Raw genomic sequence first — 26,605 nt, forward strand, 5'->3', positions numbered from 1 at the left:
GATTTCCTGAAATTTCGTTATCTTGATTGTAATACCTCTCCTGTTTTTTATGCAATTTTATATCATTGCCAACGTGATTGATTTCTTACACACTTTACCACTATGCTCACGTTAGAGGATTACCAAATTCATGTTATAGTATTAATTACCCAAGTGTGTGTTTGTCTGAGTAACATTTACTTACTACATATGATTTTTTGTGGCCAAGTTTAGCCATTTCCCTCTATCATTTTTTTATATTTTTTTTATTTTTAATTTAAAATCATTTTATTGTGTTGTGATGACTCTAATTCTTTTATTACTTATTAGTTCTTCTCACACCTGCTTAGTATTTTTTCTTCTTTCTTTTGCTTAGTGTTTTATTTTTATTTTTTTAATATATAAACTGGATGCGCATGAAAAGCTATGTTGGTATATAATTGTTTTACGTATAAAAGAAATTTTATTTTACTCTGTGTTACACAAGATAAATGAGGTGAAACCGAGTTTAAAAGAGCAGAATCATATTATTCGCAAAAGGTTCAGTTACCATCTCATCTAAATTATGTTATTATATAAGACTATAAGTAAAGAATCGTCTTTAGTTCAAGAAATGGTCCCTCAATTTGGATATAGTAAGCTATTTAGAATATGCAAACTTTTATAAACACGAGATTGGACAAATTTAAAATATTAGTCTAAAGATCAATTTTGTCATGTTGATTTTGCACTTTGCTAAAGTGTATGCATTCTTTCTTTTTCCTCCTAATGTTTTCATTCATTTGCAACAAAAGAACCTTTCTACTTTCTTATGCTATATTAGTCTTTCTTTGTTATCTTTAACATTAGTGGGCTTTGTGTTTCAACATTAGTGTTGTCTTCTTTTTCTTTTTCCCTCAAGTTTTTAATTTTTTTTGTTGTTGATTTTGTTTTGCTGTTTTTTATTTCAGGCATATATGAATGAGTTGTCATAGATGTCACCCCTATTTTTTAGAGCAAGAATTAGTTCATAGAATACAAAGTGTGTCATACCTTTAAGGTATATATTTCTTTTTATTTTTTTTTGAAGTGTTTTTTTTGTTGGTTCTGTGAATATGATGTTTCATGAACATAAATAAGTAATCCTGATTCATATCTTTGATCTGAGTCTTATTGCCCTGTATAATGGAGAGTCGCAAAGAAAAATTACACAATTTGGTTTTGCAGAGCAAGATTAATGAAACAAAGGATGTTATGAAGCGTAAAGCTTATGAGATTGATAATAATAATGTGGTAGGGTGGAGGTTTTTCGTTTTCATTTTGTTCTCTTAAGTAAATAAATAAATTATTTATTTAAATTTTGGAGGTGCATGTCATTTAACTAAATACTCTCCATGTACTCTAACTAAGTAGCCTTACTTCTTTTTTATGTTCTAAAATAATTAACATCAATCACACTCATGGATCATCATTCTAATAGATATAACAACTTGGAATTTCACTGGTGAAATCCTGAAAGAGCAGCAAGAAACTGCTGTATAGATAGTGTTTGTTGATAGTCCATATAATTTAGGAAACCATCTTAATTCAATGAATTTAGTTAATCTAGGTTTGGTAGTAAACTAGCAAGTGATTCACTCCTAACTTCCAGCAAACTAATGAGAGGTGCACCAACATAGCTTGATAGCAAAAATGATTTTGAAAGTGGTTGTAATATGATGTCATATATTTCTTGGCTTCTGTTATACATGTATTCACTTTTTATTTGAAAAAGTTAGGTTTGCTCCATGTCCATAATAGATGTTATTGTTACTTTTGAATCATGGACAGGGAGGAAACAACTTTTGTTATCCAAATACAGACGGATAAAAACATAAATTAGGACCTAAGAGGAGCCTTTTAACATTATTTTAATTATTACTCCGATGCATGTTGGCATGTGTGGTTTAGATTGGAAAAATGGAGATATTGTTATGGGGAAAATGGTAAACCCATAAGTCCATAACCATTTATAAGTTTGTCAACTGAAGGTTAGTTCTTTGTTTTGGAAAATAGTGTATAGAGTTGTCAAAGATGTCACCCTCTGCTCCAATTTGTTTTTTGTTTTTTTGATCCACATGTTAATGAATTTGAATTCTGAAACAATTTAGAGCATACAAAATGCTATCTTTTATGAGCAGCAAGAGGAACATTTACTGTGCAACTTGAACTATTTGTAGTTGCCAAGTCAAATAGAGATAGAACTTCTTTGATTACTTGCTTTTGGTGTTACTTTTAGTGCTAATGTTTCACATGTATTAAGGACTACATTAGCTGTTTCCTTACTCATTTAGGAAACTAAAATGTTGTGCAATTATAGTGGTTCATTATTTTTTATTTTTGATTGAGGAGTTGTTTTTGTGATGTAGATGGAGCATGAAAAATGTGATTTTGATGTCAATGATTATGGTGAGGAGGATGAGGAGGAACAAGAAGAGGAAGAAAATGGAGAGGAAAGAACACTTGAGGAAGACCAAAGTGGATGAAATAATGATGAGATGGAATAATTTGAGAAAGTGTATAAAGATCTTTATCACCAGGAGCTATAGCAATTATTAACCTTTTATTCTTAACATTGATTCATGTAGTTTAGTTTTAATAATATTTGATTCCATCATATTTTCAGTTGTTTTAATAGGTACATGTGTAAGGACATTAAGAAGAGTATTTATAATTTGTGATCAAGACATGGCTGGTAGCCTCATTGATGAACTAAATGAATACCAGATCTTTGATCGAGTCCTCCCTTCCTCCTTTTATTCCTTGCTTTTTTAATTGCATACCATGAATATACCTGTCTTTAGTTTTGGAATTCACAGATCCAAAAGTTAGATGCTTCAGTGCATTGTTGCAGCCATCAAGAGACTTGGATTCTTCATTTTTTACTATCTTGAAGTTCTAATTTTTCTTCTATGTGGTATTTTCATTTAATTGTTTTTTGGTTCATACAATTTCATAAGAAAAAATGTGTCTAATTACTAAAATAGAATAGTAAATGTTAGACATACTAGCAAAATTAGCTGTAAACTCTATTAATTTGAGCTACAGACATATGTAGCAGAGTTTTGTTGGTAATGCACCATGAGTTTTGACAAAATGGTAATCTTGCTTTCCATAAAATACTTGCTTCAATTTAAACTTTTTTGAGTCAAAGTACATAATTTATTTTGGTAGTATTAAAAATTTAAAAGGGATTATTTTCATTGCAAATAAAATATTTTTGTGATAACATTTGTTAGGTGTATAATTAACTTAAAAAGCGAACCTTACTTTATTAAAAATTTAACAGTTTTTGGCACGAAATTTAATTTTGGCTAGGTATTGTTTTCCTCAAGATTTTTAGTTCATATGAAAGATTGATGCATTAGCACATAGATTTATTTTTATAATTTTATACATCAAGTGATAAGTTTGAGGCTATATAGTTTTATTCATTCATTCACTATTGATAGAGGGGATGAGATCCCTTTGATCGAGTCCATTTTAACTAATTAAGCATAAATTGAATGCTCTATAAAATTAATAAATAATTTGATTTAAGTTTTTAAATGATATAATTTTTAACTCTAGGATATCCTTTGCTGTTGATTTTAAATTAAAAAGATGATATTGAATTGAAATAATATGATATCTTTTGCAGCTGAACAAAAAAGGTTTAGAATTTAAGGTTTAGAAAAAATTTATACATGATTTTATGAGAAATTTTTAAAATAATAATTAGCATTATTAAACTTTGAGTAACTCCATACTTTATAGATGCTGTTTGTATTTGTTTGTTTAGAAAGATGTTGGATAAGAAATTTTAAATTTAGAACTAATTAGGATTTACAATATTTATTGTGAAATTTAGTAAAAAGTAGTATTAGTCCTTGCTTTTAGCAAAGATTAAAAAAGGTTTTTGGCTGATTTTTTTTTTGTTACTAAACATTTCCGTTAAAAAAATTGAACATATTCTTAATCTTTGGTGTGCTTTGTTATATTTATTGTACTTAAAGCATCATTGTAAAGTTAAAAGATGAATGTGAGCAAAAATGCAACATATCTTAAAAATCATTTACACCTTCCTATTAAAAGCAAATTTTGTAATTACTAAGCTTCTTTTTGCAATGCCATTCCATTTTAGAAATCTATATTTATGTCACTTTGGGTGGTACAATTATTAAAAAGTTAAAAAATAAAAAAAATTTAAAAATATTATCTTAAAGTTTGCATAAATTTTATTTTATGACTAACATTTGAAATTGGATGCATAAAGTTTGATAAGATGAACTTAAATTTAAATTGCATGATTGACAAGGCCGTATTAGGTAAGTATTCTTTAACTCATGATTGACAGTAATATTTTCATGTTCTTTTGAATATCTTTTTTCAAGTTTTTTAATATTAATTTTTTGGATAATTTTTTTTTCTCTTCCTTCTTTAAGTTTATGTTTTTTTGAAGCATTAAAAGATAGAGACTAATAGTGCAAATGAAGATTGAGAATGTATAACTCTAGAACTAAAATTTAAATGAAGATTTATCAATATTTTTACTTGAGGTAGAAATATTAGGTATAGAATGCAATATGTTGTATTAAGGACCAAAAATCTTCGGCAACAGTAGTGCAGTGTGGCCATGCCAATTCTAGAGCTAAGATGCCATTTTTTTATTAATATTTTTAACTAAAGCCGATATTTTTAAGATCTTTTAAAAGGGATGCACATAATTGAAAAGTTTTTAGATCCTTTGTGCATACAATTTTATTGATGACATAATGAGGGTCATGAACAATTTGTTAAAGCAATTTCGAAATTTTTTTTTATTTTACTATAAAATGCAAATTATTTGTTAAAGTATAAAAGAAATTTAAGTAATTACAATAATTTATTATAAATTATAATTAAAAATACATATACAAAATTCTATCTTTAATTAGCTAAATCTACAAAAAAAAAGAAAGAAACAATTAGCATTTAGTTTAAATTATAATTCTTTAAACATATTAGTAGGGTGGGTTTAGGTTGCAAGTCATACTATCTTCACATCACTTATGATAGTATTTGTCAATTTTAAAAATTTTAAAAAATATTACAATAGATTTAGATTTAAACTTGATAGGAGAGATTAATTCGATAGTTTATTTAGAATCACGTAAAATCTTGATTGATTTTTTTTTTTAATGTTTGACCAAAAAAAAGTTTGATTTAAGTAACATGATTGTTTACAAATTGCAACTATGAACTATAGATTATTTACATGACTAAATTTATTGATAGAAAGTTATTGATGAACTAAATTCTTTTAAAGTTAGGACTTAAGTGATAGTTACGAATTCTTTTTTTATGTGAATTATGTACATGAACCAATTCTTTAATATACTTTAATTAATGAAATCATTATTTTACTGTCTTTTTTATTTTTGAAGTTTGTGATACTATTATTCGAATCGACATTCACATCATGAAAAGACATATCGCTAAACCCATCTCAATTCACTCTAACCATGGTTGGTTTTTCTATTTTTGATTATTTTATACGGGAGAGATTGGTGAAGGAGAATGCTTGGCTTCATTTAGCAATTTTATTAAAAGATTTAGGATAAATATCTACTTCTAATTGTTTCTCACTAAATTTTAAAGATTTTACTATTTGTTTTAACAATGTTTGCCATAGATATATTCTTATTAAACTGTGAATTTGTATTCTTATTAAACTCCATTCTTTGCTGTTTGTGATAATAAATGAGACATATAGTATAGTTGGAAGAAATTGTATTTTTGAACATCTAAATTTACCTATATTTCTTAAAAAGCTAAATAATTTTTTTTTTTCTGATTTATCACATTACATGCATAGGTTTGATGTACTGATTTTAAGTTATCGTATACTTTCTATTTTAAAACAAATTTTTTTAATAACAATATAACAAATTATTTTTAAATTGGTCACTTTTATTATTAATGATACTTTTTTAATGTATTACTTTTTTCCTATTTACATTGGCAATTTATTCGTGCGTTTGTACGAGTAAAACAAATGGTGTTTACTACGGTACAACGATAAATTTATACGTACCAGTACAATAAAAATATGGACAAATTAAAACACGATATGTGAATTATGTTTTCCATGTCAATAATTATTATTATTTTTTTAAATACATATTATATCAATGATTTTACTAAATTATCCTTATACTTTAATAAAAATAAAAATAAAAATAAATTTAATTTAATTTTTATAAAAAGACTTAAATATCCTTCTTTTAGTATTGGACAAAAACAACCTTAACTCTTTAATTTAATCATAATTTCAATTAACTTTAGTTTTATAATTTTAAATTTAAATCAATTCAAAAATCAAAATCAAAATACATTTCATTATTCATATACACTACAAAATTATTTTGTTTATCATGAACTCTAAAATCCTAAATTTCCAACGTACTCCAATCCCGCTCTCCTCTCCTCTCGGAAACTGAAAATTGAAAAGGGAACAAAGAACTCTAGCACCCCCAGTCTCCCGCAGCCCCGCAGCCACCGCAACACCCGGAGCCACTGGAGGCCCCGCAGTCACCGCAGCTCCCGCAGCCCCACTTCGTTGTAATCGCGAAACCCTCCTCCGCTGGGAAGCTCCGTCGCCAAGGTAATTAATTTGTCACCAATTCCAACATGCATGCTTACCGTTATATAATTTACCTCATCTATATCACACATTATAACTTTGTCAATGGTATTATGCTTGAGCGATTCCCTTGCGGTGGATCCCTCTCCTCCCCCCATAATAAAAACATTCTTTGGGCTGAATGAATAAAAGTTTTAGGTAAATCACATGGGATTGGGAATGAAATTAGATTCTTAAAGAGCATATAGGAGGGAGTTACTTAGGATGGTGAAGGAGGGTTGGATGAACAAGACATTCATGGTAGATGAATTCATCTGTCTCAGCACTTTGAAACTTCCCATCAATTACCAATGCCTGTAACAGCCACATAAACTTAGTTTCCTCTTCATAAAGGTAGATTTAATTCTTTTGTATAAAGAAGATGCTTACCTTTCCAAAGGGCTTAGTGTCCAATAGTGCAATGTGTTGATATTGGCTAGTTCCTGTATGCAATATACTACAACCGATCCAAAGAAAAAAATGAAATTACTCTTACATTAGTGTATCTTCTTAATAAAAGCAAATAAGATAATTGAAATATAGCTACACTTTGCTATGTCTTATTTTCATTATGTACTGTTTGTATATGTATGTATGTCTGCCTTTTTCATAGCCATAGGCAAAAGGAGCTTATCATTTTTTAGGATCACTTTACTTTTCCTAGCATGAGAAGCTGCAATCACCAAAGATTGTTCCACTTCTTCTATTTTTGTCTCATTTGGACTCAAAGAAGTTCTTACTTCTCTCACCATATTATCTCTGACTTTATTCTTTTCATGAATCTTCTAAAGTCAATAAGAAAAAGTTATAATAGTAAATCATAAATGAACATGAAAAAGGCCAAAATGCTAATGTGGTATTTCATCTGACAGTTAGTGATATGAGATTTTGGATTAGCTAAGAACAGGAAAGAAAAAAGAGTAGTTAAAAAGAGGCGGTGTGGTATTTCATCTGGTAGGGACGTAGTGATATGCAATTGATAATGGCTCAAGTGTTCTAAGCTGCTTTAGAATTTTTTCTTTTTACCCTTTTTATTTTTCACAGGCCAATTAACTTCAGAACAGGTTTTCCTGCTCAGCACCTTCTATAACTCCAATTGATTTTTGTTTTAAATGCAATGTAGGTGCCTCGATAAAGCAGCTATAGTGTCTGATGCTGAGAGCAAAATTGATTATTTCCCTGATCCATGGAGACTGCACTGTGACACAAGTTGAGGAACTGAAGATCTTGCTCTGCATATTCTATCATCTCCCTAGGAAAATTGACTTTAAAATTTAAAATAAAATATCTACTTTTATTTTTGACTCTATGAAGATGCTTCTAACCTTTCACGTGATGATTCATCTGATGAAAGTATTGACCTTCCAACACCATTTTAAAACAATGTTCCATCTGAATCACCTACTTCATATATTTCTTCCAATTATTTTTCTTATCATTTTACCACTCTATTTTTATTATTAAATTTGTATTTAACATTGTATGTCATATGAAATCTCAGTTTTAATTTTATTTTTTTCACATGTGATTTTGTTTTTTGTATAGCTTACTATTATTTTTATAGTTAGTTATAACAAGTTCTTGAGTTATTTATCCAAACGCTACAACTTTAAAATAAGTACTTTTATAACTAAAAATCCAAACACAAAATTTATAAGTTGCTATTAATAAAAGTCCTCATACGTTAAGCTCTTTTTCCAAAAAAGCTTATTTAAATTATTTACCCAAACTGAGCGTAAACTAAAAATGAAAAATTAGGACTTCAAAATAAGAAACTCCACTCCACAATCCTATAAAATAAAAACTAGAAGAAAATTGCTAAATCACAAACACCATGATCCTCTTGAATCCAAGAAAGGTTAACCATCAATTTGCCATTAGGAAGCCACTCAAAATCCACATAAGAACCATTCACTTGGAACTTCTTTGGAGGTTCACTTGAGTAACCCGAAAATTGGCCATCACCCTTAACCTTGAGCATAGCAACACCCTCAACATATTCCACTTCTTGAATTACACCTCCATTATTGAGCATATTTGTTAGTCCTATTGGTGCAAATTTGATGCTGCCAGATAGCACTCACTCCAGATTTGTCACTGCTCCCCTTCCCCTAATGAAATGCCCAAAAGAAGCTCTTGATGAGGGTAAAAAAGATGCATATTTTGCCCCAACTAGACAGAATCAACTTGCTTTACTTGTAATCAAGCATTTCCTATACATAGTGCACAAATTCAGAATTGTAAAAGAAAATGAGCCAAATTGAAAACAAGGTAATTTCATGATAGCAGTAATTTCCTAATTTAAATAGTTGATTATATAATAGTGAATAGTAGAATGTGAATTATATAATACTGGAATTACATGAATAGTTGTATTTCATTATAGCAGTAATTTCCTCAGGCTTGAACTGCACTACACAAAACCAACCAAGAACAGAACAACTAAAACTATTTCAGATATGCAAGAATCACTTGACTTGTTCTATGAACCAAACACTTGAAATCCCCAGCCACATAGCAGCCACAACACCCAGCAAGAATGTATTTGATAATAAGTAATTAAATTGGATGACTTGTGAGTATGTCAAGCAGAAATAACCCACCTCATGATTGATCCAGTTGGCATTAATCATATCATTCATGCTCTCATTGGTAAAAGTTTTCACCAGTAAAATACATTATTCATTTTAACATCTTAACAAATGCAAAGGGCAATACTTCGGCATTAAAAATAAAGGCAACAGGACAACAAACAGGGATTCATACAAACATCTAAGCTAAAGGCATACAATAGCAACTATTACAAGCATCATTACATGAACATACCTGTGTACAATAGTAAACACGCCCTCTTTTACCAGCTCGTGTCCTAGGAGGAGGCTTAAAAGCCACTGCTTCCAGCACTACTTGATTTAGTATAGAAGTTCCAAGTCTTCTTGATCTCTCCTTTTCAACTTCACTAGCAGCATCAATAATCCTTTGTTCAAAAAAGCAATATAGAATCAGCAATTCTCTCAGAGGATCAACTCCAATAAAAGATTTCAATCCTGAGTAAGTCATAATATCATGACAAATATGACACTAAATTATTGTCTACCTCCAAGAAACCTATCCACCATTATAATTGATCTAAAACATTAATTACACTCTATAATAAGGGGGAGAAGAAAGCCTGTAAGGCTGTAACTGAAATAGAGAATTTGCTTGAAATAGCTGAGTCCATTTCCATTAGCATAACTCAAGCCCTATAAATAATTTATGAAATCGTTTTGGTAGCACTAGTCTAGTATAGACAAGTTATGCAATGGAGATGATGTAACTTCCACCATTCCTATATAGCAAACCCTAAATTTCAACAAAATATAAAAAGTTGGGCTCATTCACAATGTCAATTTCAAGCTGATATTTATTTATAAAGATGAACTCCGTAGAAGGGTGAACCTGTTTTTAAGGAAAAGATGGAGTAAGTCACAGAATGAACGATTCGTATATGATGCAGACTAAATTTATCAATAATATTTCACCTAAAACATACTTGTCAACACTATGGCCAGCTATTGCAGTAGAATAAACAATTGGAGCCCAGTCAAGTATTCGAAGCTTCTCTCTGACATCTTGCTCATAGTATGTTGCAGTCTGCTGGTTCTTATTTGGTATTGTATCCCACTTGTTAACAACTATTACACAACTTTTCCCTTCTTGTTCTATTCTTTTAGCTATCTTGTAGTCCTTCAAAACATATTCATAGATGTGTGAGGAAAAATAAATTAAATAATGAATAACCAGTGTATGAAAATTGATTATGAACTAGAATACATAAAATAAAAACATCTATAAAGAACCTGTTCTGTGATACAAGCCATGGCCTCAATTACACGGGCTCAAAATGCTCATAAATGACAAATAAGAATAAGAAACATCAGCATAAATAACTCAATCAGAAAAATCAAAATAAACAAAGAAAAATTCCAACATAGCGCCGCACCACAGTATCTTCAACAACTCAGATCAGACAAATAAACAACCAAAATCAACAAATAAGAAAAATCAGCATAAACAATTCAAAATCAGAATCATGGCATAAACAACTCAATTGATTCCAGCATAGAAATCAATGAATTGAAAGGGCTGAGTTATATGTCTCTGCAATCCCTACCAGTCCAGTTCCACAACATCCGTTTGTAACATTTATAGACCCTGAAATGATTAATTAACTTAAAACATACATGATATGGTGATTATCAATTGCCACCAAATTAAATAGCACATGAGAGCCACATAACCTGAACTAAAAGGATTTTGTATGATCTTGAGCAGTGCAACATAGAAATCAATGAATTAAAAGGTAGAACCAGAAAGTGTGGCTTGCAAAGAACTAACAGTCGATGCTAATTGACCATTGAATAATTGAGCTTCTCCATTGACAATATCAGAACACAATCTTAAAGGTCCTCCTGCTGCAGTTCTACCTCCTGGTAAAGCACCCCAATAGCAATGTACTCAGAACCCACACTTTTCTTGCTCTCGCATCTTATAGTTGCTTCATCATATACTCATCAATTAACCAACAATAACATTATATAACGGTAAGCATGCATGTTGGAATTGGTGACAAATTAATTACCTTGGCGACGGAGCTTCCCAGCGGAGGAGGGTTCCGCGATGACAACGAAGTGGGGCTGCGGGAGCTGCGGTGACTGCGGGGCCTCCGGTGGCTGCGGGGGTTGCGGTGGCTGCGGGGCTGCGGGAGGTTGGGGGTGTTAGAGTTCTTTGTTCCCTTTTCAATTTTCAGTTTTCGAGAGGAGAGGAGAGTGGGATTGGAGTGCGTTGAGAATTTAGGATTTTAGGGTTCATGATAAACAAAATAATTTTGTAGTGTATATGAATAATGAAATGTATTTTGGTTTTGATTTTTGAATTGATCTAAATTTAAAATTATAAAACTAAAGTTAATTAAAATTCTGATTAAATTAAAGAGTTAGGGTTGTTTTTGTCCAATACTAAAAGAAGGATATTTAAATTTTTTTGTAAAAATTAAATTAAATTTATTTTTATTTTTATTTTTATTAAAGTATAAGGATAATTTAGTAAAATCATTGATATAATATGTATTTAAAACAATAATAATAATTATTGACGTGGAAAATATAATCCACATGTCGTGTTTTAATTTGTCCATATTTTTATTGTACTGGTACGTATAAATTTATCGTCGTACCATAGCAAACACCAAAACAAATAATACCATTATGAGATCAATGTCAACTATATTTAAATTATTAATTGGTGTGAAAAATAAATGAACACTATTAGTATTTGAAAAAGTAATGTACTCTAATTTAATACATAATAAAGTACTATTTTAATTTTTAATTCGCAGAGAATTTAGAACATTATTTATATTTTGACAGAATCACTTATGAATAATAACATAACATAATATTTTGTAGCTTTTTTTTTTTAGAAAAAGATAAATAAGTCCTTGACCTTTTGATCCACGGACATTTAATTCTGTGAGAATTTAAAAATGCATTTAAATTCCTAACATTTTTAAAATTTGGACATAATCGATCTCTCATGTTTACTTACGAAAAAACTAAACGTGACTCCCGTTATACTGACCTGATTGATATGGATACACACGTGAAAGAATTTTTAAAATGAGATAAATTAGACCCAAAGATAGATGTGTTCAGATTTTAAAGAGGTTAGAAATTTAAATATATTTTTAAATCTTCAAAACTTAAATGTCAGCGAACTAAAAAGTTAGAGATTAATTTGTCATTTTCTTTTTTTTAATAACAATTTTTTTCTATTTGCTTAAAAATTTTCATATATTTTTCAAACAATATCAATATTCCTTTATTTTTAACACCAAATAATATCTCAAATATGTTTTACATTCACGTTATTATAGTCTTTATTTATCTTGCCCGCGCATTGCGCGGGGATCTTGCTAGTCTAATATAAATGTTACTACTTTTAAAAAACTATTTTGAAAAAAAAAAAAAAGAAAGCAACTTTTGAAACTGTCAAATACAAAATCCACTTCAGTTTATGAGTAAACACCCAATCCGGTCCTCGTCCATTTTCACGAAGGACAAAGCGATCCCTGTCCAAAAAAAAGGGACACTTCGACCCTCAACCTTTTTATTTTGGGACAATACGGTCCCTCTGTTAAAAAAATTATTAAATAATAATAGAAATTAATTTTGTGGGGGTTTTATTTGTATTTTGTGGGGGTTTTAAAGCTCCACAAACTATTAATAACTTTGTTTTTAAAAAATTCCTTCATCAATGGTGGTTAAATGAAGAAAAACCATTGATAAAAATGATGCCACAAAATAAAAGTAATTATAGTATAATACCTTTTAAAGGAAAAAAATAACATGGAATAAGAAATAAAAGAAGAAAACTTTAATGTTGATAATATTGGTATTGGTGATGATGACGGTAGAAGAGATAATGATGATGATAAAATATGGTTACACAATAAAAATAATAGAAGTAAGAGTGATAATAATGAGGATGAAAAAGATAATGGTAGTAGTGGTAGTAATTGGTTATATTGAAAAGATTTTTGTGGGGGTTTAAAACCCCCACAAAATACAAATAAAACCCTCCACAAAATTAATTTTTATTATTATTTATTAAATTTTTTAACAGAGGGACCGTATTGTCCCAAAATAAAAAGGTCGAGGGTCGAAGTGTCCATTTTTTTTGGACAGGGATCGCTTTGTCCTTCGTGAAAATGGACAAGGACCGGATTGGGTCTTTACTCTCAGTTTATTACACATTTGAGCCGTGGCTCCAACCAAACAAGGCCTTAAAATTCCGTGTGACGTATAAATATTCCGGTGTATATTCTATCTAAATAAGCATTAACGTTTTGTTTGTCTGTCAACCTCTGAAATCACCACCACACCCCTCGATCTCTTTCATCTCCCTTATAACCACACCACCACTCTCTCCCTTTATTCGCATCTCTCCCTATACCCATCACTGACACACAGAAACACACTCTCTTCTGGAACTTTCTTCTCCTTCTTCTTCGCCAATGGCCACCGCCACTCTCAGCCCCGCCGATACCGACAAGCTCTCCAATCTCAAATCTGCAGTTGCCGGATTGAGCCAAATCAGGTTCTATATTCCATTCATAGCGCATTTCTGCTTCCTTTTACTTCTTTTTCTCTCGATCTCTTTTCTCCTTTGTATTCTTGTGAAAATCGCTGTTTGCGCGCCAAATTTTGTCGCGATTTCCAATCGGAACTTGATTTGTTTTTTGGCAGTGAGAATGAGAAGAACGGCTTCATCAACCTCGTCTCTCGTTACCTCAGGTCTGGATCCTTATTTCAGGAATCTTACTTAATGTTAAATCATGATTAATGATAATGATTAGATTCACTCAGCATGTGTCTTTTACTCTCGAACTATGCTAATTGCTACGTTATGGCGGAGAATTTCATTTTACTTTGAGTCTGATTAGCTTGATCGATTTTCATGCATGACGATGGATCGCAGTGGCGAAGCTCAACATGTTGAGTGGAGCAAGATCCAGACGCCTACGGATGAAGTCGTTGTGCCTTATGACAGTCTAGCGCCAACTCCTGAAGGTAAGTTTCTTTTTCGCGTTTTTCTTTTGTCTGATTGGTTTATCTGAATCCGATGTGACTAATCAATGTGTTTGCTGCCTGAACTGAAACTGGTGCAGCCTCTTCCGAGGTGAAGAGCCTCTTGGACAAGCTTGTGGTGCTTAAGCTCAATGGAGGCTTGGGGACAACTATGGGTTGCACTGGTCCAAAGTATGCCGAATCTGATTTTATTATTTTACTTGTTTATTGTAATTATTTGTATTTTTTTATGCTTACTTTAGATGCGGAATTTTCAGTATGTGATTTAAAGATTAAGATCATCTGTCTGATGTTGCCAATGAATGTCTGGTTCGTGCTTCTTTGATGCTTATCGCAATGATCAGTCTGATAAACTCTATTGACTAGAATTTGGAACATCACTAGGCGTTTCGATTGGTTTTTCAGCTTGGTTATTTAATCACCAGTAAAAAGAAGGAAATTAAAAAATAATTTCCTTTCAAGCTAGACTTCGTCACTTTATTATTAGTATTGTCATGAAAGTTTATAGATTCGTGAACGAGAAAAATTATGGAAACTATTTTTTAATATATCATATCACATTGTTCCATGGCATGTCTGTAACTCTTAATTTATGTATAAATGTAATGCAGATCTGTCATTGAAGTTCGTGATGGGCTGACTTTTCTTGATTTAATTGTTATCCAAATTGAGGTTAGTTTACGGTCCTCTCTTTGCTTGACCTTTATTTTGTGTCCTTTCCACTGATAAATACACTTCGTGTGCACTTTCCACTGATAACATAAATTGTTGTAGAACCTCAATGCCAAATATGGAAGCAATGTTCCGTTGCTGTTGATGAACTCATTCAACACTCATGATGACACTCAAAAGGTATATAAAAATTTTCTTTTAACTCTTCTGGCTGGAATTATGCGATAAATTATTGCGGATCTAACAATTTAACTATCTGTAGATTGTTGAAAAATACAAGAGCTCAAACATTGAGATTCATACCTTTAACCAGGTTTGTATCACTTAGTTTCTTGCTTCATTTTGGTTTTTTTTTAGAATTCAAGCTCTAAATTCTCATCTGAGATTGGTTTTTCAAATTCAAATTTATGCAGAGCCAATATCCCCGATTGGTTGTTGATGACTTTTTGCCATTCCCATCCAAAGGGCAGACTGGCAGAGATGGGTGGTATGATTTCATTTGTGTATTTTGCGTTTGTTATTCAACTGCATTGATGTAACTAGTGTCACTCGAGTCATGTATTTCTCTCCCTTTGAATTGGCAGTCCAGGACTGCTATAAATATAGTTTGTTGATGAATCAGAGGTTGATTTAGATACTTACATAGCATATCTATCCTTTAAACTACTATTTAGATGGCTATTCAGATTCAGAAAGATATGAATCTATGGCCAATTAACTACACTTGGGAGCTCAGTTGAACAACTTTCGTTGTTTTTGGTATGTGATTTGTCTCCTGCATTTCAATGTCATGTTTCAGCAATCCCGGAGATAACAATCTGAATTAAATCGACTTTTCATGGATGGGAGGGAACATTTGTAGTTTATATTGTCTGTTTTGTTTTGGCAGTCATCATTATTTCAGGGCTGTTATTAGTGTACCGCGAGTTGTATATGATGTGACACAATTAGGCACAAACTTTGGCATAAAATATCTATCAAATTTAAGTAATATCATATTCCAAGTACATCTTAAACACGTGTATTATCATATTATGGTTATGCTGGAAGTAGAACACATGCTTTGTTGTTGTTGTTGTGGAATTTGTCGTGTGTTCGTTAGTCAGCTGCCATAACTTTGGCCTTTGAGCATGTCTTTGCTCATAGCTTCCTAAGCTTGGTTTATGAGTAATTCCTTCATGCATAGGTACCCTCCTGGCCATGGAGATGTCTTCCCATCATTACTGAATAGTGGAAAACTTGATGCACTATTGTCACAGGTTTACACCAGAACTCAATTTATTTTTATTTGTGGATGGACAAAGTCTTATATTTCACCCTTTTTTTCTTTTTAAGAATCGTAACTATCACTGTTTTCCCCCCATTTTTTCCCTCTTACAGGGTAAGGAGTACGTGTTTGTTGCCAATTCAGATAACTTGGGTGCTGTAGTTGATTTGAGTATCCTTATTTAATATTCCGCGCTTCTTCATTTTTGGTTGTACTGCTTTTCAATTCTATATGAAGGTGGTACCTTTAGTATCATCCAGCCTCCTTGACTGGTTAATTCAGAAATCTTAAATCATTTGATCCAGAACAAGAATGAATACTGCATGGAGGTGAAGAACGATCATTATCATCAGCAACTGCCTTTGAGCTGTAGACCTCACATGATTTTGATTAATTTACCTATATTTTTTGGTGCCTGTTATGCAGGTGACTCCCAAAACATTGGCTGATGTGAAGGGGGGCACTTTGATTTCTTATGAAGGAAGAGTTCAGGCACGTAACCATTGCTGAATCACCACTTCTCAATCAAGATTTAGCTGATTAAATCTGTACTGTGATGGTTGCAAATGTCTAACTTAAAAACTGCTCCTGTTAATAAATCCTCCACAAATTTTATCCGAAAATTCGAAGGGGAAAGATATTTTGCTTGCTAGTTTGATAATTGCCCCGCTCTAAAGCATTTTTGGTTTCTGTGCCTTAAAACAAAATTTTAAAACTGTATTGTCCATTCGAAATTTGCAATAGTGTCAATAAGTGATGCTTATCTTTGATTCTCTAATGCAGTTGCTGGAGATTGCCCAAGTCCCAGATGAACACGTGAGCTACTAATCTCTCTCATATTCTCTTTTGAATCACCCCTAGTTCCCAAGTGGAGGGGGGGAATTGCTTTAGGGCATTATTTAGTTATTTTCTATGATGAGCTCTGTTTTCCGGTTTCTCTAATGAAGTAGGAAATGGTGTCTCCCATGATAGGAAATTAGAAATTCAGGAGCACTTATTACTAGACATATAAGAATATTCAGCTGCTACTAACTGATAACCATCGATGATATGAAATACAATCATCAGTTGTTAAAATAATTCCCATCATCATTTATGCACTATAAACATTGATGGTTTAAGATGATTTTGCTTGATAATGACACCTACATTAGGAATTTAAGTTAGAATCATGTTCCAAATACAAGTCTAGAACTTTGATTGACACAACAATTATTTCTTTAACATATGATGCTATCTTTTATGCAGGTCAATGAATTCAAGTCGATCGAGAAGTTCAAAATTTTCAACACAAATAATTTGTATGTTTTTTGGTTAGCTATCTAGTTATTTTAGATTATATGCTCTTTTGGGGTATTGATAACATACAATTTACAGGTGGGTGAACTTGAAGGCAGTTAAAAGACTTGTTGAAGCTGATGCTCTTAAGATGGAGATTATTCCTAATCCAAAGGTGTATATTGCATACTTATAGATGTGAAATAGCTCATCTTTCCATTTTATTTGGAAAATTGCTGACACGTGAGTTTTAGGAAGTTGATGGAGTAAAAGTTCTTCAGCTAGAAACTGCAGCTGGTGCAGCAATAAGGGTACTGAATGCATATTAACATGTTACTAAAATGATCTTAATGTTGAAACTGTTTAGTGCTCTGACATTTCTCTCTCTTAACAGTTCTTTGACAAGGCTATTGGAATTAATGTTCCTCGATCCCGCTTCCTTCCGGTGAAGGCAACTTCAGATTTGCTGCTTGTCCAGGTTATGGTTTTTTTATTCAAGTGATTGGAAATTGATTGGTACTTGATCTTTCGTTAAATGTAGTTTTTCTTGTTTTGCAGTCCGACCTCTACACTTTACAGGATGGATTTGTTACTAGGAACCCAGCAAGGGCAAATCCAGAAAACCCATCTATTGAGTTGGGGCCAGAATTTAAGAAGGTTAAGATCTATATAACACCGACTACATTGTATAACATGGTTAATGCAATTATTGATGTTCCCAATCTCGTTCACAGGTTAGCAACTTCTTGAATCGTTTTAAGTCAATCCCTAGTATAGTTGAGCTCGACAGCTTAAAAGTGGCAGGCGATGTATGGTTTGGAGCTGGTGTTGTCCTCAAGGTTTGGGATCTAATCCTCATATTATTTTGGTTATTTTACGGGGTAGAGAAATGCTTACTGTTGCTTAATAGTGATAAAATTTCTGTACTCCAAATTTTCGTAGCCCAATTGTTATGGTCCACATTCTTCAGGATTAGAGTAATTGTGATGATCATATTGGAAGTTTGATCATCCAGCAAATCCTCTATTTCCCCTCCCCTATCCACGTGCATATACACCAAAGGAATTCCCCTTGCAATGATTAAAGTCAGAGTTGCATTATCCTGTTTTAGGAACCCAGAATTGTTTTTCTAATATAAGCCTGATGCTAAAATTTTGAAATAGGAACCATATAAAGTTGGAATATCTTATACACAGTTTGATATTCTTATAGTTATACCTGATATTGTTTGAAGTCTATAGGCTTAATTAAAAAACAAAAGCATTATGCTATGAAAAAATGAAAAGCATTTACTTAAGACATAGTTATAGCATCGTTTAATCATGTATCTAAGTTTAACTAGAAGCATGAGGTTTGGTTGTGGTGGTTGTATGAAAGTAAACTTTGAATAACAGAATACTGATCATGTTATATTTAATTGACGTTCAAGGCTTCAAGCTACCCCGAAGTGAACCCTCCGATGAGGGTTCCTCTTTTATGTTTTCATTGCTAGCAATTCATTTTCTGCCTTGATAAGGGGAAAAAAAAATCGCTCATCAGTTGAGGTTATGAAACTTTTTTTAATTGGCTTTTGATAGCTGTTATCCTCGTGGTTTGGTACAGGGAAAAGTAAGTATCGTCGCAAAGTCGGGTGTAAAGCTGGAAATACCTGACAAAGCTGTCATTGCAAACAAGGTATTTTACCAACTTTAGTGTACTAAAGGGCAGTGTTTTATAAGTTCATCGTTTTAAGTACCTTGAATTGTGATGCGCAGGAAATTAATGGCCCAGAGGATCTGTGAGGAAACTAATGGAGTGTTGATGTGTAGCCTGGCAGTCTTGGGCTATTTTATGTATTGTTTTTAAGCTGCATAGGAAAAGAAAAATAAAGTAGTTTTTGTTGAGGTTATCTGCATATGGAGCTTTACGGTTAACTTTGTAAAGTTTCCATTAAATGTGTGATTTGTGAGCAATTGACAAGGACTCAAGGAGGACCATGTTTTAGACCATTTTTGTATAATAATTTGTTGCGTTAGCTTTCCGGGGGGAAAAAAATGTGGAAAATAGCCGTACTTCGTACCGCCGCCAATTCTCACAAGGCAGGCTCAAAATAAACAACGTATACAGATCGAAAAATTCAAGAGACAGAACTAAAATAAACTAACAAGCAGTAAACGTGAAATGGTATTTCCCTTGGCTATAGATATGAAATAAGTATTGGCCTACACAAACATTGCCTAATTTTTTATGCAGGGAAGTGAATTAAGAGAAAAATAAATGAATCTCAGGGAGCTGAAGGATCCCGGGGTCTCACCGCAAGGCCAGGAATCAAGCTCTAAAAACTTGACTTGATGAACACTGGAAGGGTGAAAACTAAAATTGCAGAAACTAATGCAGGAAGCGTGGTATGAATTTCCAAAGAAAGAGATGTAAGGATTTTTATTATAGAAACTCAATGGAACAGTGCTATATATATATATGGTATAAATTGAAGAGAGTATAATCTGATAAATGAGGAATGATTATAGAGGAGCGTGGAAAATGCAAAAGAAGAGAAAGTTCTGTGAGAAAAGAGGGAGAGAATGCAGAATAACAGAAAAGAGAGAGAACAATCAATCATTGCTGCTTTCCTCATTAGTCTTTCTTCTAATTTTCTTCCTTACAAACACTCACAAATCAAAATTTCAGAGGAAATGAGATAGAGGAAAATTGATATTTTTCATGTTAGATTCTAATGGAATACACTCAGTATGTATGTTGAAATGCAACTCCTTAGATCCTTAGTGAGGGCGTTCGTATATTGCCTCTGAAAAAGTTTTCAATGAAACAAAGAGCTGAAATGAATCGTTGATTTATCATTGAGTAATTGGATGTGTTATAATAGATGAGGCAACTTTGCTATATATAGCAAGCTACCATAGAATTCTGTTGAAAATAGAAAACAGAATAAGAGAATTGAAAATAAGTTAGATTTGACTATCACTTAACAATTGTGTTTTGATCTTCTTGATCTTGATCCTCTTGATCTTGATCTGTTATATTACATACTCTATCTCTATTACCTTCTCTCAAACTCATGGTGATTTTGGAAATAACCTTGAGTTTGAAATGAAACTTCTCAAAAGTAGGAGTTGATAAGGCTTTAGTGAAAATGTCAGCAACTTGTTCTATAGAGGGTATGTGCACAACCTTCAATTGATTCTGATTAACCTTCTCACGAACAAAATGCAAATCCAATTGAAAATGTTTTCAGTCAATTTATCAAGAACAAATGCAGTAAAGGACTGAGGAAAAGGGGAAGAAGAAGAAGAAGTGGCTGGGTTTTGATGAGAGATGATTGAGGCCATGGATCTTTTAACTATGCTCTTGATACCATGAAAGAGTTTTTAATAAAACAAAGAGCTGAAATAAATTGTTGATTTATTATTGAGTAATTGGATGTGTTACAATAGATGAAGTAACTCTGCTATATATAGCAAGCTACCATAGAATTCTATTGAAAATAGAAAATAGAATAACATAATTGAAAACAAACTAAGCTTGACTATCACTTAACAACTTTGTCTTTAATCTTGATCTATTATATTACATACTCTATTTCTATTAGCCTCGATATTTTGTTCCCTGAATTAAGAATGCATGAAATGCTTGAACCTTGTCTTAGACCAGAATGAGAAAACGTTTGGATTTCAGTATGGCTCAATAATTTTTTTTTATAGACATTGATTTGTTAACAATTCGATGTTGTTAGTCTCAAGATCATTTTGATCAATGATGATCATAAAATTTAGGGTAAAAAACCTATATGTGCCAAATGGGGTTCAAAATTATCCAAATCAGCCAAATGAAATTTTAATTCATGAATCCGCCAAAGAACAATTATATGTAATTCGAATCAATACGACTCGAATTTGATTTCAACGTAGTTCGAATTGACTTAATTCGAATTACTCAAAGCAATTCGCAACACGTAATTCGAATCGATATGTAACGATTTATAAACGTATAATTCGAGTCGATATGTATCGAATTATAAACGTATAATTCGAGTCGAATCAATTCGAATTAGTAGGAATTCGAGCCTTTAAGGTAGTTCGAATCAAGTTGATTCGAATTACTCAATGTTCGAAACTAATAGTAATTCGAAACGATATAATTTGAATTACAAGGGAGTAGCCTATATAAGGAGTTCGAGTCAAGGTCATTCGAACCACTTTTCCATTCTCACACCCCACCAAATCCCAGAAAAAACGATCCAGAATCGGTCCGAGAAAGAGTGGAGCGGCAAAGTCAGGCGATGGGGGACGATCCGGGAAGGCTGTATCGACTAGATGGAGTTGCTCATATCGCAGGGGTGATCAACGACGAGGTTAGTGGTTTTTGATAGTGGTTTATGATATTGGTTTATGTCAGTGGTTTTTGATAGCGGTATTGATAGTGGTTTATTTGAGCTGATTTGCATGCGGTTTTATTGGTTGTTTATGTTAGTGGGTTGGGCTAGTGGTATTGCATGCGGTTTATTCTAGTGGTTTTGTTTTCGGTTTTTTTAGTGGTTTATGTTTGCGATTTTGGGTGGTTCTTTCTTAGCGGTTTATGTTAGCGGTTTCGGGTGGTGGTATTGGAGGTGGTTAACTGAGTGGTTTTGCATGTGGTTTTCTTTAGTGGATTTGCATGTGGATTATGTTAGTAATTTTCTGCATGCGGTGTTAGCATGTGATTTTGCTAGTGGTTTACCACCATTATTTTCTGCATGTATTTTACAGAAAAGGTTTATGTTTGCGGTTTTTGTAAGAAATTCTGTTAGCGTTTGACTATATATATTAGTGCCAGTGGTATATGTTAATTGTTTACGTCGTGAATTTTATCTGTTAGTGGTATTGTAATTCAAAATATTTATGTGGTCAATGTAATGCCCAGCCCCGGCATTGCATATCGAGCATGCGGCAGCAGGGGATGCGACTAGATGAGAGATACGTTCCGTACTTGCAGATGGCCGGATTATACCATCTTGCGAGACTGAACGACAAATGGTTCAGATTGGACGAGCCCCTTGTGAGTGCCTTCATGGAGCGGTGGCGTCCGGAGACGCACACGTTCCACATGCCGTTCGGAGAGTGCACCATCACGCTTCAGGACGTCGCTTATCAGTTGGGGTTGCCAGTAGATGGACGTTACGTCAGTGGTTGCCTGACAGACTTTCACGTATACATAGAGGGTGGCAGGCCAGCGTGGCAGTGGTTCCATGAGTTGCTCGGTGTGTTACCTCCCGCGAACCAGATACAGAAGTTCGCTGTGAACTGCACCTGGTTCCAAGAGACCTTTGGAGAGTGCCCCGAGGGGGCAGATGAGGAGACGGTCAGGCGCTTTGCCCGTGCCTATATCATGATGTTGTTGGGCACCCAGCTGTTTGCCGACAAGTCTGGCAATCGTATTCACATCAGATGGTTACCATTTGTGGCTTGGCTTGAGGAGATGGGTGGCTATAGCTGGGGGTCGGCGGCACTAGCATGGTTGTATAGGTGCATGTGCCGAGTGGCCAACCGACATGTCGTGAAGTTAGCTGGGCCGTTACAGTTACTTCAGTCTTGGATCTTTTGGCGGTTTCCTAGTTTTAGGCCTGCTGGGTATGATGCGTTTAGCTGGCCCCTTTGTTCGAGGTACCACTATCTTATTATACAATTTACCCTTATTTTATGTATTTACAATTTCGCATGCAACTTTATTCCTATTAGAATCATTCATGAATGCAATACTATGTTTAATTTCCTATGCAGGTGGTCAGGATACAATCCTGGGATTAGCGAGAAGGGACCTTGGGTCCGATGGCTCGACTGAGGATCGACTTGTTACATGCTCGGGATGTAAGTACGCTAAGCTCATATGTGTAGTTACTGCTTCTTTCAGTTTATATGGTTTAACGAATTTGTCAAATGGATTTAATTTGCTTTTTCAGTTCATATGGATGCCCTACCCTACAGCACACCCGACGTCCTCCAGGTTGTCCATCCGGAGGTCTTGGAGCCTCGTCATACGATGTTATGGCGGTGTGTGACATCTCTGATATATTTTACGGTTGTTGAGTGGCATCAGGTTGATAGAGTGTTACCGCAGTTCGGCGGCGTACAGCCTCCCCCACATCCCGCCCTGAACATCGACTTCTTGATGTCGAAGGACGGGAGAGGTGGTGACCGTTGGTTCCCGTCCCATTTACAGCATTGGCATCTTCACTGGGAGACATGTGCAGATCACGTGTTACGGTTTGATGTTGTTGCTGACCCGGGACCCTCACATGAGTTCTTGGCCTAGTGGCATCAGCATGGAAAGAGGTTCTTGTCAACTGAGATGTACTTGGGGGATCCGAGAGGTATTCCTATTCCGGTTGAGGCGACGCAGAGGGGTGCCGGTCGAGTTCCAGATATGGACCGAGTTGATGACGTTCCTGACAGGCGTCGGGTTAAGAGGAGAGCTCGAGTTGGGACACGTCGTAGCCAGCGTGAGTGGAGATGGCTTGACCAGGCTATAGATGAGGGCGATGAGGCCGGTAGGGGCGGTGGTCGACGACAAGGGCGTGGAGGCAGGAGGAGGGGGGCTGCACATAGGCAAGATAGCCCTGATCGTGGTGATCATGCCGCTGGAGGAGGAGCTCCAGTGGGGGATGTTAGGCCCGCTCATGGCGGACATGGGGGAGAGTGGTATGGATCCGATATGGGAGATCCATCGAGCCATGCTGACACTGGGCTTGGAGAGGGGTCGCTCGGAGATTACTTCGTTGGTGTTTCCGCTGACGACCAGACACCTCAGGAGAATACGCCATGGGTGATTCCGGGATCCATGTTTTCAGAGTTTCTTGCCGGTGATGGGATTGACGCGGATTTTGGTGGATCACATTTCCTGGATGAGATCACCACCATCATGCAGGAGGATGAGGCAGCACGTCGACGGGGACAGACGACGGGGACACAGGCTTCTGCGCTAGATGTCGATCTGAATGAGCCTCCCTCAGTGGGCCCTGTTCAGTCTTTCGCCTTGGGTGGGACCCCAGCATCAGCACGTGTTGCTCCGTCACATTCAGTCGCCGGACCATCCTCATCCCGACCCCTACATGTCCAGTCTAGGGTGCCTGCACAGCCACCCCCGGAGGACGAGGAGGACGAGATCGAGGATGAGGAGCCCCTTATCCGGAGAGATCATAGGACACGGGTCCCACGTCGTTGTGGGACTGGGTCGCACCTATTTAGATGATTTGTGATACGTGGTATATGTTAAATCGTCATCTTTGTTGTATGTTATGTATTTCCGTCATCAATGCTATATTTTGTATTGTTATCTTTCTTGTATTTTATATATTATTGTTAACATTGTTGTATTTTATATCGTTAGTTCATCAGAGCATAACATATTTGATATTATGTAACTTATTTCCATTATTAGTAATTTAATTTGACATACATATCTTCTACCAGACGGTTTTTATGCACTGAAAACCGACTAGTTAGCAAACCTAGTACATCGTTTTACAAAAATAAAAGTACCAAAAGATCAAACTAATATAGCAGCAGAACATAAGACCAGACATTACTATTTATTTCACCCTGCTTGGCTGGGTCCCCCGGCCTGTGGACAACTCTGACGAGTGTGTCCGGGTTGCCTACAAAGGGCACATCTCTTGGGCCGGTTCGGATATGCCTCATCCATATTGGTCCGTATTCGAGTGGACCGTGGACGACCCTCCCTCGCACGACTCATACTCGGGTCCGGTATGACGGTCGGCCCGTCATAAGGTGGCCAGAATCCCTCCGGAATGGGAGGAGTGAACCCCATCTGATATACACTAAAAACAGAACTAGGTCGATACACCGGGTGGACGTATGGCTGCCAAGTAACACGTGAGTAGGCACAGCATGCCAATGCGTGCGAACATGGGAAATGAAGTGCCTGAAAGTATCCATAATCACATGTCTGAGAACCTAGTAAGACCCTGTAGCTTCCCAGTGAGAACGAACCAGTCGGAGTCATCTCTGCAACGGTGTACTCCGAGTTATCTCTGTCGTATACAGTCACCGTGAAGCACCTCGCCGTTTTTAGATTTGCCTCGATACACTTTACCAGGTATTGACTGAATTGTTGTCCGGTACCCAGCTAGGCCTGTGCCTCCCTCTCCTTGTGGACGAATAGTTCAGCCAACCTGCCGTATGTGGCCTTCACCAGCAAGCACACAGGAATTCACACACTCAGAGATATTGGTCGTCATGTACCCGAATCTGCGACCATTGTCACAATACTGCATCCACAACGAATACTCAATCCTGTTCGCCCACTCACACATCGCCGGGTTCTCAGAGCGCAGAATGTCAAACCAGTAATCGAACTCCACTTCGGTCTTGGCATATGCGGCATTCACAAGAAGCCTACGAGCATCTTTTCCCTTGAAGGTGAGGGCAAAATTAACTGCTACGTGTCGAATGCAGAATGCACGGTATGCAGCCGGAGGTAGCCATCCCCCATCAAGAGACTCAAGCGTGGCCTTGATGCCGTTATGCCTGTCTGAAATAACTAACAGACCTGGCTGCGGTGTCACGTGCTAACAGAGGTGAGACAGAAAGAAGGACCATGACTCAGCATTCTCACCCTCGACAAGTGCGAATGCCACGGGCAGTATGTTGGAGTTCCCGTCCTGTACAATTGCGACAAGCAACGTTCCCCCATACTTGCCATATAGATGGGTTCCGTCAATACTCACCAACGGCTTACAATGACGGAATGCCTCGATACAAGGTGGGAACGTCCAGAACAGCCTGTGAAAATAAGCTTGAGACTCGTCGAGCTGTCCCCCAACTCGAACAGGGCATGTCCGAAGGACTGCTACTGATCCAGGCATGGTCAACTGGATTCCTAACACCCACCTAGGGAGCTCGTTGTACGACTCATCCCAGTCACCATAGATGATGGCAACAGCCTTCTGCTTCGCCATCCAGACCCTCCTGTACGTCGGCCTGAATCTAAAGTGGGCGGCCGTGGCATTTTGGAGCACCTTGACATTGACAGATGCATCAGCCCTCACCATTGGCATAATGAATGTCGATATGACATGATAATCCAAACTCCTATGGTCGCTGGAGATAGAGGTGGCGAGACATG

At 35.2% G+C, this 26,605-nt stretch overlaps 4 protein-coding genes and 1 long non-coding RNA gene across 5 annotated transcripts; 4 read left to right on the forward strand and 1 right to left on the reverse strand.

The window, feature by feature from the left end:
• Positions 1–6,383: 6,383 nt before the first annotated feature.
• Positions 6,384–8,163, forward strand: LOC112771433 (uncharacterized). The gene is made up of 2 exons (XR_003187064.3): positions 6,384–6,622; positions 7,764–8,163. It is a non-coding gene; the product is annotated as an uncharacterized lncRNA (long non-coding RNA).
• A 5,254-nt stretch (positions 8,164–13,417) lies between these two features.
• On the forward strand, positions 13,418–19,502 carry LOC112791686 (UTP--glucose-1-phosphate uridylyltransferase). The gene is made up of 21 exons (XM_025834612.3): positions 13,418–13,780; positions 13,930–13,977; positions 14,162–14,253; positions 14,352–14,442; positions 14,883–14,943; positions 15,046–15,123; positions 15,206–15,256; positions 15,357–15,430; positions 16,130–16,202; positions 16,324–16,381; positions 16,493–16,539; positions 16,637–16,702; positions 16,994–17,026; positions 17,459–17,511; positions 17,588–17,663; positions 17,743–17,799; positions 17,883–17,966; positions 18,047–18,145; positions 18,223–18,327; positions 19,091–19,162; positions 19,243–19,502. Exons 1-21 carry the CDS (start codon positions 13,698–13,700, stop codon positions 19,267–19,269), a joined length of 1,428 nt encoding a protein of 475 aa, XP_025690397.1. The 5' UTR covers positions 13,418–13,697; the 3' UTR covers positions 19,270–19,502.
• A 3,065-nt stretch (positions 19,503–22,567) lies between these two features.
• LOC112782745 (serine/threonine-protein phosphatase 7 long form homolog) lies at positions 22,568–23,773 on the forward strand. Its single transcript, XM_029297472.1, has 3 exons — positions 22,568–23,117; positions 23,242–23,328; positions 23,421–23,773. Exons 1-3 carry the CDS (start codon positions 22,568–22,570, stop codon positions 23,771–23,773), a joined length of 990 nt encoding a protein of 329 aa, XP_029153305.1.
• LOC140182786 (uncharacterized) lies at positions 22,957–24,819 on the forward strand. The gene is made up of 3 exons (XM_072230190.1): positions 22,957–23,124; positions 23,242–23,328; positions 23,421–24,819. The coding sequence occupies exon 3, from the start codon at positions 23,810–23,812 to the stop codon at positions 24,707–24,709; it is 900 nt and encodes a 299-aa protein (XP_072086291.1). The 5' UTR covers positions 22,957–23,124; positions 23,242–23,328; positions 23,421–23,809; the 3' UTR covers positions 24,710–24,819.
• Positions 24,820–25,054: 235 nt separating this feature from the next.
• LOC112782753 (uncharacterized) lies at positions 25,055–26,345 on the reverse strand. Its single transcript, XM_025825317.1, has 3 exons — positions 26,148–26,345; positions 25,653–26,048; positions 25,055–25,567 (listed from the first exon to the last, which is right to left on the reverse strand). Exons 1-3 carry the CDS (start codon positions 26,343–26,345, stop codon positions 25,055–25,057), a joined length of 1,107 nt encoding a protein of 368 aa, XP_025681102.1.
• Positions 26,346–26,605: the final 260 nt, after the last annotated feature.

This window comes from Arachis hypogaea, chromosome 3 (genome assembly GCF_003086295.3).
Source record: "Arachis hypogaea cultivar Tifrunner chromosome 3, arahy.Tifrunner.gnm2.J5K5, whole genome shotgun sequence".
NCBI classification, from domain to species: domain Eukaryota; kingdom Viridiplantae; phylum Streptophyta; class Magnoliopsida; order Fabales; family Fabaceae; genus Arachis; species Arachis hypogaea.